Source organism: Triticum aestivum, chromosome 6A, assembly GCF_018294505.1.
Source record: "Triticum aestivum cultivar Chinese Spring chromosome 6A, IWGSC CS RefSeq v2.1, whole genome shotgun sequence".
In the NCBI taxonomy this organism is placed as follows: Eukaryota; Viridiplantae; Streptophyta; class Magnoliopsida; order Poales; family Poaceae; genus Triticum; species Triticum aestivum.
This window is the reverse complement of record NC_057809.1, coordinates 616,877,179-616,891,751: the sequence shown is the minus strand read 5'-3', so window position 1 is coordinate 616,891,751 and position 14,573 is coordinate 616,877,179. Positions and strand designations below refer to the sequence as shown.

The 14,573-nt window shown below is 43.2% G+C and overlaps 2 protein-coding genes across 6 annotated transcripts; one reads left to right on the top strand and one right to left on the bottom strand.

Annotated features, from left to right (window-relative positions):
- Positions 1-432: 432 nt before the first annotated feature.
- On the top strand, positions 433-5,287 carry LOC123129130 (disease resistance protein RGA2). 2 transcript variants are annotated; one of them, XM_044549312.1, is made up of 3 exons: positions 433-903; positions 1,025-1,322; positions 1,443-5,287. In XM_044549312.1, exons 1-3 carry the CDS (start codon positions 594-596, stop codon positions 5,059-5,061), a joined length of 4,227 nt encoding a protein of 1,408 aa, XP_044405247.1. In that variant the 5' UTR covers positions 433-593; the 3' UTR covers positions 5,062-5,287. The 2 variants fall into 2 exon arrangements, with proteins under 2 accessions (XP_044405247.1, XP_044405246.1); XM_044549311.1 differs by having other exon boundaries at positions 433-912.
- A 2,489-nt stretch (positions 5,288-7,776) lies between these two features.
- On the bottom strand, positions 7,777-11,784 carry LOC123129131 (uncharacterized). 4 transcript variants are annotated; one of them, XM_044549316.1, is made up of 5 exons: positions 11,657-11,784; positions 11,292-11,452; positions 11,137-11,190; positions 10,912-10,981; positions 7,777-8,101 (listed from the first exon to the last, which is right to left on the bottom strand). In XM_044549316.1, the coding sequence occupies exons 2-5, from the start codon at positions 11,343-11,345 to the stop codon at positions 8,049-8,051; spliced, it is 231 nt and encodes a 76-aa protein (XP_044405251.1). In that variant the 5' UTR covers positions 11,346-11,452; positions 11,657-11,784; the 3' UTR covers positions 7,777-8,048. The 4 variants fall into 4 exon arrangements, with proteins under 4 accessions (XP_044405251.1, XP_044405250.1, XP_044405248.1 ...); XM_044549315.1 differs by having other exon boundaries at positions 11,292-11,433; XM_044549313.1 differs by lacking the exon at positions 7,777-8,101 and adding an exon at positions 10,177-10,815.
- Positions 11,785-14,573: the final 2,789 nt, after the last annotated feature.

Genomic DNA, 14,573 nt, shown 5'->3' with positions numbered 1-14,573 from the left:
TTAACCCAGTTTTATATTTTCTTTGTTTATGGTCGATAGGATCGGCATGTTGCGTCATTGATTCATAAAAAATATATGTAAGGATCGGAGGGCATCATTGACGATCTTGTCCAAGCTTCTCTTGTCTATCTGTTCCGTTCCTTGTGGCCATCCACATGTTTTTGGATCCGAGGCGTCACTTCACACCTTACATGATGGACACGCATCAGAAAACGAGGGTCCAAAGCTTTCAAAAGGGGTATTCTAGACGAATTTTCACTCGACGGGGTAATTAGTGTCACAAATGTACAAATATAGGGTAAAAAGTGAAATTCACTCATCAATCTTTAACATTTTAAAGAAAAAAAACATTAGCTAAGACTTAATGAAAAAAAATCCTATTTTATGCATCCTGTTTCTACAACATTTCTATCCTATGAAAAAAAGGAGGCATGAAAGGTGAACGGGCAGGGAAAAGCAGCGGCCGGGACAAATGCGACTACTGTTGCTGCATCTGATCCCCTCTCTAAGCTACCAAATCGAACCCCGCACCAGCTGCTGCCCTCTCCATTCCTGGCCGTTGCTTCCGCGGTTCCGCCGGCCGGTATCTGGCGATGGAGGCGGTGGAAGACGCCACAACCCTGGAGGCCGCGATTGCGTGGCTTGTTGATACCATCCTTGCAAATCTCCGAGCCGGCAGCAAGCTGGAGTCATGGATCCGGCAAGCTGGCCTCGGCAGCGACGTCGGGAAGCTCAAGTCCGAGGTCGAGGCGGTGGAGATGGTGGTTTCTGCTGTGCATGGGAGGGCGGCCGGGAACAAGCCGCTGGCCCGATCTCTTGCTTGTCTCAAGGAACTGCTCTATGACGCCGACGATGTGGTCGACGAGCTCGACGGCCACAGGCTCCAGCAGGAGCTCCAACCTGGTAATTTTGGTATCTGCTGAATTACTCGCTAATTGGCAATTCCCCTTTTCTCTTTTTAATTATTTATGTCAGGCACGACTATGCTGAATTTCTGGTCCACTTTCTCTTCTGCCTGCCTTAGAGACACTGCTCCTAACGGATGGACTTGATGGAACGCCGCAAACTGTTGAGAGATCGCGAGAAAATGCTGGCGACGTACAGAGTAGCGGTAATAACAGGTTACGGTCCGAGCTATGGAATCAATTTGAAATCACAGCATTTCTTGAACAAAACGGAGGGCCTTCGCCTTCCAGAGCAAGATGCAAGCGCTGTCAAACAGAGCTTATGTGCGAAACCAAGAAAGGGACATCGGTTTTGCGCAATCATCTCAAGAGCAAAGCTTGTAGCAACAAACGTGGAGCAACTGACCCTTCTTCAAGGTACCTAGATTATTTTCCTGCATTGCACCTGCATACTTTTGCGAGTCTTTTCTAATACACATGTGCTTAAGAGGATATTAATGTTCTCACTGCTAATCCATGATCTATTTCTCATTGCAGCACTGCTGATGCTACTACAATTCCTACGCCTGTTGCAACTGCCAGCAGAAAAAGGATGAGAACTAGTGAGGAGTCAACCGCAGCTAACCCAAACGGGTGGAACAAGGATGCATTTTCCGAAAGGATACAAGACATCACTAGTCAGCTGCAAGGCAAACGAGAGGCTATCACAAGGCTTCTCAATATACTTGGGCGAGACTCTGATGGCACAAGTTCAAATCACTATCCGAGTACAGTCTCAGATACACGCCGAAGAACATCAAGTCTTCTTCAAGGGAAGGTCTATGGAAGAGCTGCAGAGAAGAGATCCATCAAAAAGTTAATAGAAGAACACAAATCAACTGCCGGTGTAACCGTTCTTCCTGTTGTGGGCATCGGAGGAGTTGGGAAGACAGCTCTCGCTCAGCTTGTATACAACGATCCAGCTTTGCAAAGTCTATTTGATCACAAGATATGGATCTGGGTGTCTAAAGACTTTGATGAAATGAGACTCACAAGAGAGATGTTAGATTGCGTCTCCCAAGAATCTTATGATGGCCTATGCAGTTTTACCAAGCTTCACGAGGTCTTGAAGGGTCATGTTAAATCAAAGAGGGTTCTACTCATTTTAGATGATGTCTGGGAAGTCATGGATGACTGCAGGTGGAACAAATTATTGGCTCCTTTCAAGTCTGACAATGCAAAGGGCAACATGATAATCATGACAACTAGAAAACCGTCCGTTGCAAAGAGAAGAGGTACAACTGGGCCAATTAACTTAGGTGCTTTGGGAAAGTACCATTTTTGGCAATTGTTTCAATCATGCGCGTTTGGTGACGAGAATTATGAAGCGCAAGCAAGTCTAAATGACTTAGGACAGGAAATAGCACAAAAGTTAAAAGGGAACCCATTAGCAGCACAAACTGCCGGGGCACTATTAAGAGATCATATTACTGTGGAGCATTGGAGTAACACTCTAAATACCGAAGCTTGGAATTCCCTGCGACACACTAGTGGCATCATGTCTTCTTTGAAGCTTTCCTATGATGAGTTGCCCTACCCGATGCAGCAATGCTGCTCATATTGTTCTATATTCCCCTACGATTATGAATTTGTTGCTGAGGAGCTAGCTCGTCTTTGGATTTCACAGGGATTTTTGAAGCGTGATCATCCAAATATGAGTTTGGAGGAGACGGGACGGTACTATCTGACTGACTTGGTGAGTCTGGGCTTGTTTCAGCAATTTGACAAAAAAATATCCTCTCTTGGTAGTCAAACTCAAACTTGCTATGCTATGTGTGGCCTCATGCATGATTTTGCAAGGCTAGTTTCAAGAACTGAGTGTGCAACTTTGGATCGTTTGCAATACAATGAAATTTTCCCAAATGTACATCACTTGTCCATAGTAACCAGTTCTGTATATTGGACGGATGATGTGACTGGGAACCTCTGTCGTAATGAGAGGTTTGAATTTTTGTTGCAAAATATATTCGCTTCAGTGGGAAAGTTGAGGACATTGGTGTTAATTGGGAAGTATGACTCTTTTTTCTTCAAAGCATTCCAAGATGTATTTGAAAAAGCACATAATCTGCGTCTGCTGCAAATGTCTGCAACATTTGCTGATTATAATTCCTTCCTGTGTGGCTTGGTAACTCCTACACGTCTTCGGTATCTAAAACTTCAGGATGGTCATACTGAGCAGAAGGTTTTGCCTGATGTTTTGAGCAAGTTTTTCCATCTTCAAGTATTAGATGTTGCTTTACTTATGTCTTTGCATACGGTTCATCTAGAGGATTGCGAGGCATGGAGAATACTTCCATCTCTGGAAATGCTTCGGTTTCTTAAAAGGTTGAAGTTGCGCAACATGCAGAGAGTAAGAGAAGTATCGGTTCCATCATTGGAGGAGCTTGTTTTAGATGGAATGCTAGATTTACAGAGATGTTCTTGTACTTCCGTGGGGGATATGAGGTCAAGTTTAAGGGTGTTGGAGATCCAAAGTTGCCCTGTACTTGAGGTGTTTGATCTGTTTCAAAAAGGTCATAACTACGAAATTGAGCATAAGTCATGGTTGCCCAATCTAAGGAAACTCATTATGTGTGATTGTCCTTGTTTGCAAGCACACAACCCCCTTCCACCATCAGCCATATTTTCTGAACTAATAATCGATGGTGTTTCAACAGTTTTGAGAATGGAGGGATCTTCCATGGAAACATTCTGGATTGAGCGTGAGTCTTCTCGTGGTGAGATGATGGCACTCGATGACAATATTTTGGCATTCCATAATCTTAAGGATATCAAATACTTGGAGATATTGTCATGCAAAAACCTAGCATCTATTTCATTTGAAGGATTAAGTCAGCTCATGTCTTTAAAGAGTTTGAAAATACAGTACTGCAGAGAACTTTTCTCTTCAGATGATGTGCCAGAGCAGACCCATGAAAACATGATAACTGCATATAATGCTGCTCTCCCGTCTCTTGAAAGTCTCTATATTGAAGACTCTGGAATAACCGGGAAGTGGCTATCTCTGATGTTGCGACACTCGTTGAGCCTGAAGGAATTAGATTTACATGGCTGCCCGCAGTTGAAAGAGTTGAAGATAGAAGAGGAAGGAAAGGTTCAATCAAACCTTATCTCAGATTCTGAGGCTTCGTCATCAGGGTATCTATCTGATTCTGAGGCTTCGTCATCAGGGTATCTATCTGATTCTGAGGCTTCGTCGTCAGGATATGTAGATGGAGTCGTGCACATTCAATTGAATCTCAGAAAGATAACAATTGGTGAATGCCCTAATCTGATATTTGACCGGGGTGGAAGATGTCTCCTCCCGCAATCACTTGAACAACTTGTTTGGTGGAAATATCCCCAGGAAACACTGCGGCCCTGCTTTGTGGATAATCTCACATGCCTCAAAAAATTAGTAGTAGGAGCCCAAAGTTTGAAATATATACAACTGGATTCATGTACGTCATTGGAAGATTTGGAAATTGGAGAATGCGGTCGGCTCATCACACTAGAGGGCATGCAATCGCTCAGATCTTTGGAATTAAATAGGAACTCAAGATTGAAATCTCTACAGCTGAATTCCTGCACGTCGCTGGAACATTTGGCAATTTTTGATTGTAGTTCGCTCGTCGCACTAGAGGGCTTGCGATCCCTGGTGAACCTCAAGCATTTGGTAATACTCAGATCCCCTGCCTTGAATTCCCTTGCCACATTGGAGAGTCATGAGTTATTCCCTGCACTGGAAAGTCTCGAGGTCAATGATTTGTCTCCCCTTAACACGGTATTCTGCAAGGGCCTCACCTGCCTCCGAAGCCTAAAGCTTAGTTATTCGGATGCAACGGGACTGACAGATGAGCAAGAGAGAGCGCTTCTGCTCCTCAGGTCCCTGCAACAGCTCTACTTTGACAATTGTGAGGATCTCGTAGATCTTCCCGCGGGGCTGCGTGGTCTTCCTTCACTCAAGATGTTGAAGATAAAATATTGCTCGTCCATTTCAAGGCTTCCGAAGGAGAGTCTCCCACCTTCGCTGGAAGGACTGGTGATCGTCCAATGCAGCGACGAGTTATCAGAAGGATGCGAATTGCTAGCAACAAGCAAGCTAGATGTCAAAATTAATAGGTGCTATGTGGACTGATTACCGAGTATCTTTCGACAAAACACCAAAATAGTACAATCATATGCTATTGGAGGGGTTGCCCAGGCCACCCCTGTCAAGGGTCACCTGTTACAGTACTTACTCCCTTCGTGCTTGAAAGAGTGCACTTCCAACTTTGTTGGAGGGTCAAACTATCTCAAAGTTTGACCGAGTTTGTGCAAAAATATGTCAATGATTGTGAAACCAAATAGGTATATGATGAAAATATATTTTATTATGAATCTAATGCTACTAATTTGATGGCATAAATGTTGGTCTATGATTGTATAAATACGGTCAAACATAAAAAGTTTGACTTTCCAACAAAGTTGGAAGTACACTCTTTCAAGGACAGACGGAGTGCATTTGAAGTGGGGGATAATGCTTAATGTATTTTTCTTGTGATATGAATAGGTTTGGTTTCACGTCAGAATACCATTCTCATGTGGTCATGATAATGGTATCTTATACTCGTAATCTCAATATTTGTTTTCCACTTGAGGGATATCCATGAATATTTTTCTTGTAAGGTGCCTCCCCACCCAACCAAGGAATAAGAAAGCATTCATCGCCCGCTTGTCTGTCTAATGCACCTGTTCTGTTCCAGCCTTTTCCATATCACCATTCTGAATTTCTCGCTGCTTGCTGAATGAATACATCATCTCGCTCTCGAGAGCCTCCTGTACAGCAAGGCCAAAAGACAAAACTGGATTCCCAATAACAGGCTGTAGTCAGAAACCCGTGAGTGTAACTGTACAAGTAAATTATTGTACAATGATGTCGTATTTTTAAGAACTGATACAGATTTGATTGACCACTTCCTATTTTTTCGAGGCCGGCCGTGTTGTGTTCTTTTCCCAGATTTTTCTGAGCGCAGTGTGTGTTCACGGGTGTACTGAAGTTTGCATGTTCTGTTACAGCAACAGAAAATGCATGTTCCTAACACTGTTTGCCATGCAGATTTAACTCTATTCATGGATGATCTACACTTGATTTTCTGGAAAGTTCTTGAAAACAATTCTGCGCACCTTGAAATGTTTGGAGTCCAATAGAATGTTTGGGGTGTACAATAACAACAGATGGATTTTTCTAGCTCTGTTTGCACAGCAATTTTAACAGTCCACACTGAAGGTGCTATCCTTGGGGTTTTTTTTTCAGGAATTGTTTCAGATTATTTTAGAGTCATGTGGTGTGTAGAAGTACGGCAACTTGCTCTGTTGCCCTTAGAAATCATGATCAGTCCACACGGGGCACTATTCTTTATTAACTGGGAATTCCTTCAGGAAAATCGAGCACTCTGTATTCTTGCAGTCCGGCGGTGTTTCCACGGTGTGCAGCAAACAGAGTATTCATCTTTCCAGCTTTGTTTGTGCTGAAGTTTTAACAGTGCTTTCACTGGAATGTTAGTTGTTGTCGGGATTTTTCTTGGATTATTTTGAGCACTTTGATATATTTTTCTCAAGTCCGGCTGTGTCTTCGAGGTGTACAATAATACACAGTTGATGCAATTGTTGGGTTACCATTTTTCTGTAGCACTTGGCAGTTTACCTGACAAGGCATGTTTTTTGTTAGTTCTTTTGCGAAGTTGCCCCTCTCCATCACTTGTTTGATGATACCGTTGACTTGACACATGTAGAGACGCTATTAATTTAACACTACAAACTTCAGTATGGTAATAGTACTGAAACATTATCTATCTGAAAATCTGTTAGCTGCTTATAGGCATAGTACAGTACATGAGAACTAACCTGTCAAAGAAACACAACATAGAACTGCAAGTTGGTCAGGCCAGTTTGCACAGAGACAAATGTACAATTTCATCTCTCTGAGAAGAACTCGGAGGAGCTTCTCGTCGATGCATTCTTCATCCCTCACACGACTCATTAGTCCCAAAAAAAATGCACCAAAGCTCAACATATCTTACTCTTCCCTAGCACTCGTGCTTCTCTTCTCAGGCGAGTACATCACAATAATTTACCGATACAGCTTCACTCACAGGATTCAGGCTACACTCTCAGCTTTGCAGTTCACCACTCATGTCCACCAGCAAGGTTGCTTTTACTGTTCCGGACAACACTAACATTTAACATCGTATTTCACATCATAAGTACTCCCTCCGTTCCTAAATATAAGTCTTTTTAGTGATTCCAACAAGTGACTACATACGAAGCAAAATGAGTGAATCTACACTCTAAAATATGTCTGCATACATCCGTATGTTGTAGTCCATTTGGAATGTCTAAAAAGACTTATATTTAGGAACGGAGGGAGTAATTGACATGAATGGACTACAACTTCATTTCATTTTTCATCCATCAACCCTGCTACAGTACAGTTTCACAGGGAAAAGCAGTAAACATTTTGGCTTGCAGGCAGCCATCAACAGGCAGTACTACTGGATTTCAAGCTATTCCCAAGCATAGGCAGTAGACATTTCAGAGCCTTTCCGAAGATGGATGACATGAGGTCTTTCCATGGCCGACACTGACCGATTGGCCAAGAAAATAACTGACACAGAAAAGCTTGACGAAGCGGATATAAAATATGGCAAGATGTTAAAAAATCAAGTCAAAATCTTTCGTAAAGCCACAAATAGAACTACTCCCCATCCTTCTCTTGCTGCAAATCCAAGTAAGAAAATTGACAAGATTCTATCTATTGACAGCCACTGGATAATCATGTCACCACATAATCGGTTCAGAAAGACTCAAGCAGTAGGTCTACTTGGCTCAATCATATCATCGTATCACCTTCATAATGTCTATTTTGACTACAGTCCCGTATACAGTCTCCATATTCAGAAACGATTCATTCGTCTCACACTCATAACTAGCAACCAGCTTGTAACGACACAATTATTACACAGAAAGCTACATGAGTTGCACGTTGTCTAGCACTCCCAAGACAACCGATTAGAGAGGATTCATGGAGGGGGGTGGATGGATGAAGCAGCATAAGTTGCAATTTCAAATTTCTGCAGTGAGTCTTCATGATGCCTGATCCAGCTTCTGCAGCTTTGCCTTGGTTATATCAAGTTGCTCTAAATAAGAATTAGAGAGGGAGGAATCATGTCATGTTACCACAATGAAGCACCACATAGACAATAAGAAAACACCACTACCACTTCCAATAACAACAACAACAACAACAAAAGCGATGTGCAATCGTACTCTGTTGGGATCCCACGGCAGATTTGATGTCCCGGTGTGTAGTTGCGTCATTTATTTATTTCACATAGTGAAATATCCCAGGCCATCCCTCTCCTGGATCACCTATTACATTAGTTATTATATTTGGTTGGGAGGGAAAATGCTTAACGTATTTTTCTTGTGATATGAACAGGTTCGGTTTCACTTCAGAACCTCGTCCTCACGCGGTCATGAACTCATGATAACGGTGAAGATAGATGAACGGTGATATGAACAGGTTCGGTTTCACTTCAGAACCTCGTCCTCACGCGGTCAGTTGATAATCAGAACCCATACCCATGTGGCCATCTTGATTTTGATTTCTCGATAATCAGTACTACCTCTCTGCTCCAGTTGCTGGGATTTCAGAAAACAAACTGGTGATTTATGCTGCCATGTCGGAAAATCCTACCTACTATTCTGCTGCCATATCAGAAATCTGAAATCTTCAACAGGTAGACCTGCTTTTTTTCGTCTCTGTTTATTATTCACCATATGTTCTGAGCTAAAAACAAGATGGTTATTTTCAGTTCCTTGACTGCATTCAGAAGACAGATCCAGCGATGCTGGGACAGGAATTTGATAATCAGACTCAGACCAGACCAACATGCTAGGATCGATCGAACTCGTATCTCCGTCAGAAATTTGGGATGGCCTTGCCAGAGGACGTACATTCTGAACCCGTCTCCTCCGACGGGACGAGTTCCTGCTCATCTCCATTTCATGTTCAGGGTTCAGGCAAGGCAAGCAACCCGCCTGCATGCTCACTGGTAATACAAACAACTCCATTTTGAAGGCGCAATGGATGATGAGCTATGTCGACACACTGCTTGCTTGACCGTTTCCTGAACCTTCTATGCAGCAAAGGAGGATGCAGGGGCATGTGTCAGTGAGGAGTCTCAAATTGTTGGCCTATTGTCAGTGCATTTGTTTGTATTCTGGTATTGACTGTGGTTTGTCGTCCCGAGTTTTCAGTTCATGTGTAACTTTTTCCTTGTTTTGGCCTTGGGCAATAACTCTGTAACTGAACATCACTTCTATCCATGGTGATCTGACTTGCCATTACTTCTGGGTGCAAGCAGTTTCGATGTAGTTCTTCTTCGACCCTTTTTTTGTTGTTGTTGACAACGTAGTTCTTGAACCTCATCATCTTGTTAGATGTTGTTTTGTTACCATTTCAGAAGAATGCGTCCATATAGGTTATGCATATTTACCTGCAAAACAAAAAAGGTTATACATGTTGTCTGTGTAACCATTTTTATGTTGGGAAGAATGCTTCCTTTTATGTCAAGTGGTGAGCTGCAAGTGTACATGACAGTTTAGCTGCCCCTCCAGCGGTTGTTTTTCGAGAGTTCTTGCGAAGTTGCCCCTCCAGTGGTTGCTTGATGATGCCATTGATTCAACACATTTAGAGACGCCATTAATTTAACAGTACAAAGTTCAGTATTGTAATACTACTGAAACACCATTTAAGGGTACATTGTCCTGGTTAGTTTAGTATGGTATGTGCATTTGGCAATCAACATTTGTACACAAGCTTCCCAGTCAAGCACGACCAACTGAACTTCCCAGTTGAGCAGCGTCTACCTGAAAGTCTGTTAGCAGCTTACAGACATACATAAGAACTAACTTGTCAATAGAACTGAAGTTGGTCAGGACAGTTTGCAGAGAAACAAAGGTACAATTTCGTCTCTGAGGAGCTTCTCTTTGCTCACACGACTCATTAGTCCCAAAAAATTCAGCGCTAAAGCTCAGCAGATCTTATCGTCCCCAGCACTCTTGCCTCTCTTATCAGATTAGTAGTACAGCACAATAATTTACCGAAACAGCTCGATCACATGTTTCAGACTCACTACCAGCTTTAGTTCACCACTTTTACTCTTCCAGACATCACCAACATTTAACATCGGATTCGCATCATAAATAATTGACATGAATGGACCAACTTCCTTTCCTTTTTTTCATCCATCCATCAACCTTGCTAAGTACATACATGCTTCTCCATACAACTTAATTAAGAGTACAGGCTACAAAGGAAATGGAAACATCCTCTCCTCCTGGGAAACGGAGGAGAACCGATAATCCAACGACACCATCCATCCAGAACATTAAAAGGAGGAACGTTGCTTTGGTTCATCGCATCCATCAATAGCAGTGCACCGGCAATCAGATGATGGAATGAAACACTAGTTAACAGCACTAAACCGAATGACAAGTTCCCACACAAGACTCCACCTGAATTTAATAATTCACCTGATAGCTTTGATAGCGGAGTAATTGTCAAAGCGCAGTACAATGGCACTACAGTCCCATATCCATTCCCCATGTTCATAAAGAAATGACTCTCATAACTAGCAACCAGCTTGAAACGACACAATTGTTACACAGAAAGATATATATATAAGTTGCATGTTGTCTAGCACTACTAAGACACTTGATTAGAGAGGATCGATTCATGGAGGTGGATGAATGAAGCAGCATAGGCTGCAATTTCAAATTTCTGCAGTGAACCTTCATGATGCCTGATCCAGCTTCTGCAGCTTTGCCTTGGCAGTATCAAGTTGCTCTGAATAAGAAATTGGAGAGAGAAGAATCATGTTATCACCATGAATGATGCACACATAAAACAACAAGAAAAGCGAGCAATGAGCATCAACCATACTCTGTTGGGACGCCACGGCAGATTTGATGTCCTTGCGGAAGAAGATGTTGCAGGTCTTCTGGTACGCGGCCTGCGCATCAGACAAGTGGCAAGTGGTCAGTTGCTACTACCTACCACTTTCAAGCCATCACACTAAAACAGCCCAATTGACCATCGCCCAAATTCATGCAGAAATTATCGTAAAAAAGTTAACCCGGGTCCGGGAGGAGGAGGAGGGATACTTACCCTGGATGGAGGCAGGTTGTTGAGCTCCCCAATCGCGACTTGGTGCGCTCTTACCTGAACCGAAGAACACACACATGTGGGTTGTATTATCTTTTACTGTCCTCGAACAAATCGAAAGGACTGCATCAAGGTAGAGAAACATGTAGCCCTAATACCTCCTTCATAAGCTCCATCTTCTTCATGTCCACCTCCTTCGCCGCCGCAGCCATGTCTCGCCGGTGCCGGACTTGGAGCTCTGCTTCAGCTCCAGACCTCCAGTACACCTCAGTCAGGCAAATCAGCAGCAGCTAGCGACGCCTAAACGAACGAAACGAATCTGGTTCATACGAATCGAGAAGGACTCTTAAATTAGCGCTGAAACCACGCCGCCGCAAAAATCGAATCTTGTGGGATTCCAAAGCCACTCCATCCCCCAGCGAACCCACGGCCGATCCAGAAGCCAGGGAGGCCCGCCCGGCTGCGGCTACGAGAAGGAAGAGGGGCGGGAGATGGAGAGGGTTCTAGAGAGGGAGAGGAAGACCTGACGAGTGGCGTCCGGCGGAGACGGGAGGGCGGAGGACGACGGCGGCGCGGCGACCGGGGAGATGGGACCAAAGAGACCGTGAGAGCGGAGGACGACGGTGCGTGTCGCCGCTGAATTACGGCCCATATACTCCCAAACCTGACCAGATGGCCCGGCCTGGCCTAAACGGGCCAGGCAAGGCACAGCCCTTTCGTTTTTTTGGTTTTTTTTGGGTTTTCGGTTTTCTACCGATCTTCTTAGCTTTTGGACAAAAAAATCGAAAAAAAATACTGTGAGAAAAACATGTTTTCTTGTTTTTTCTTCCGTGAGAGGCATGACCGTGTCTCTCGGAAATGAAAAAAATACACTTTCTTTTTTTTCCTTCCGCGAGAGTGATGGTTTTGCTTTTGCGAGAGGCGCGGTTTTACTTTCGTGAGAGGCACAGATTCGCTTCCACGAGAGGCACGGTTCGTGCCTCTTGGAAACTGTTTTTGAAAGGGGGAAAAAGACGTCCGCCTGGTGTGGTTTTTTCTTCCGATTTTTTCATGGAAAAAAGTTCTTAAAAATCTATCAACACGGGATCTGATTTTAAAGATCTAGACGTGAGGAATTCAATAATGAAAACGATTTCAGATTTGGACGCACAGTTTAACAGATAAAACGTTTTGAATAAACGAATTTATGGAAAAATAAAAAACTACCAGATTACGACAAGTGACGCACATATAATACTTCATTTGTCGCAATCTAGGAAGATGAAAGTAATCTTTGAAAGAAGTACTTTTCAATTAATGATTTTGAACGGGCTGGCTCGTAGCATGTTTATCCCTGATTTTGGGCTGTTTTAGGGGCTAATATGTATTTGAATTTTTTTAAAGAAAAGTAAATGGGTCGTGCCGTACCCAGCCCAGGCACAACCCTAGGTAGGCCATGTTCTCGAAATCACTAATTAAGTACTCCTTTCAAACATCACTCTCACCTCCTCAGTTTGCGACTAGTGGCGCACTGCATGCGCGCCACTTGTCGTAATCTGGGAGTTTCCCTTTTTCGTGCATCCGTTTATTCAAACATTTTATCTCTTAAATCATGCATCCAAATCTCGAACTATTTTTACCATTGGATTCCTTGCGTCGAGATCTTCAAAACTAGATTTCATGTTAATACATTTTGACGAACTATTTTTTCAGAAAAAATCCAAATAAAATAAACCGGACGGAAAAACTGAATAGGGAGCACGTTTTTTCCCTTTCCGAAAGAGGCACGGCCGTGCTTCTCTCGATAGCACCACCGTGACTCTCGCGGAAGCTAACCCGTGCCTCTCGCGGAAGAAAAAAAATAGAAAACGCAATTTTCGTGCCCCTCGCGAAAGCACAACCGTGCCTCTCGTGAAAGCACAACCATGCCTCTCGCGGAAGCAAAATCGTGTCGTGGCAGAAGGAAAAAAAACAGAAAACACGTTTTTCCGTTTTCGAGAGGCACGGGCGTGCTCCTCGCGAAAACACAACCGTGTCTCTCGCGAAAGGAAAAAAAATAGAAAACACATTTTTCGTGCCCCTCGTGAAAGCACAACTGTGCCTCTCGCGAAAGCACAACCATGCCTCTCACGGAAGCAAAATCGTGTCGTGACGGAAGGAAAAAAATAGAAAACGTATTTTTTCCGTTTTCGAGAGGCACGGCCGTGCTCCTCGCGAAAACACAACCGTGCCTCTCACGGAAGGAACAAATACAGCAAATGTGTACCTAAACCGTGCCTCTAGCGGAAGAAAAAAATACAAAAAATGCGTTCCTTTTTCGTTTCCGAGTGAAAGCACAACCGTGCCTCTCACGGAAGCAAAGTCGTGCCTCTCGCGAAGAAAAAAAATGCCCCAAAAGCTAAGGAGGACCGATGAAAAATCAAAAAATGAAAAAAAATCGTTTAAAAAGCTGAAAACGCGTGCATAAAATAAAAGGAATAAAATCTGATAGAAGCATCCAGAGCGCGACATGTGACTTAGCCCACTCTCAAGTGATCGTTGGGAGGCTTCCAAAGAAACGCTCAAAGGAGGACCGGTGAAAAAACAAAAAATAAAAAAACATGAAAAAAACTGTTTAAAAAACTAAAAACGCATGCGTAAAATAAAAAGAATAAAATCTGATAGAAGCGTCCAGAACGCGACACGTGACTTAGCCCACTCTCAAATAATTGTTGGGAGGCTTCCGCTTGTTAACTAGTTGCTCTCCCATATTCTAGAATGACCCAATTATAAAACGTGTCGGGCTGTGAAAAGACACCACAGCCGGGCACGTGGGCTATCGGGCAAGCACACCAAGATCAACCGATTTGGCCACCTTTGTATACAGCCTGGCCTAAATTCCTACAACCCTTAGGGTGCTAACGCAGTAATCAAGGAGCCTAAAAAATTTAAAGAAATCAAGGCCATGCAGAACGGGACGGAGCATATTAATTTCTGCCATGAATGAAGGGAGGTTAATATACTCCCTGGGTCTCGGTTTAGAGAGCGTGCGCATAGGTCTAGGGTATTCATTTGACTAATTAAATATGAATAATATATCATCAAAAGTATATCATTGAATTCTTAAGTAGATGTAGTTTCTAAACATATATTGTTACCACATATAATACATATATAACTAATTAAATTCTTCACCTAAAACGACGTGCATATCCTGTAAACCGAGACGAAGGGAGTAGCTAAGAATGCTCTTACTTTTATGTCTGGCTCCTAGATTCATCGGCTTATGTAAAACTTTCTGTTGAGATTTAATAAAGTCGGGCATTTCCCTCAAAAACAAGAAGAAGAAGAAAACCTACCAGACAGAGCGCCTCCCAGCGATTGAGGCACTTGGATTGTGCTAGCGGACTCCTTCGTCCGCTCTAGTGTACTAGGGGCTGTTTGGTTTACAACCTGAGAAACTTGCCTGAAAAATGAGCGCC

Bases quoted from the DNA above. Each gene is read 5' to 3' on its own strand.
- LOC123129131 (XM_044549316.1), bottom strand. From the start codon at position 11,345: ATGGCTGCGGCGGCGAAGGAGGTGGACATGAAGAAGATGGAGCTTATG. The intron at 10,982-11,136 runs GTAAGTATCCCT...TCTGATGCGCAG, and splicing joins ACAACCTGCCTCCATCCAGG to GCCGCGTACCAGAAGACCTG. The intron at 8,102-10,911 runs GTATGGTTGATG...ATTCTTATTTAG, and splicing joins TGCCGTGGCGTCCCAACAGA to AGCAACTTGATATAACCAAG.
- LOC123129130 (XM_044549311.1), top strand. From the start codon at position 594: ATGGAGGCGGTGGAAGACGCCACAACCCTGGAGGCCGCGATTGCGTGG. The intron at 913-1,024 runs GTATCTGCTGAA...TGCCTGCCTTAG, and splicing joins GCTCCAACCTGGTAATTTTG to AGACACTGCTCCTAACGGAT. The intron at 1,323-1,442 runs GTACCTAGATTA...TTCTCATTGCAG, and splicing joins GCAACTGACCCTTCTTCAAG to CACTGCTGATGCTACTACAA.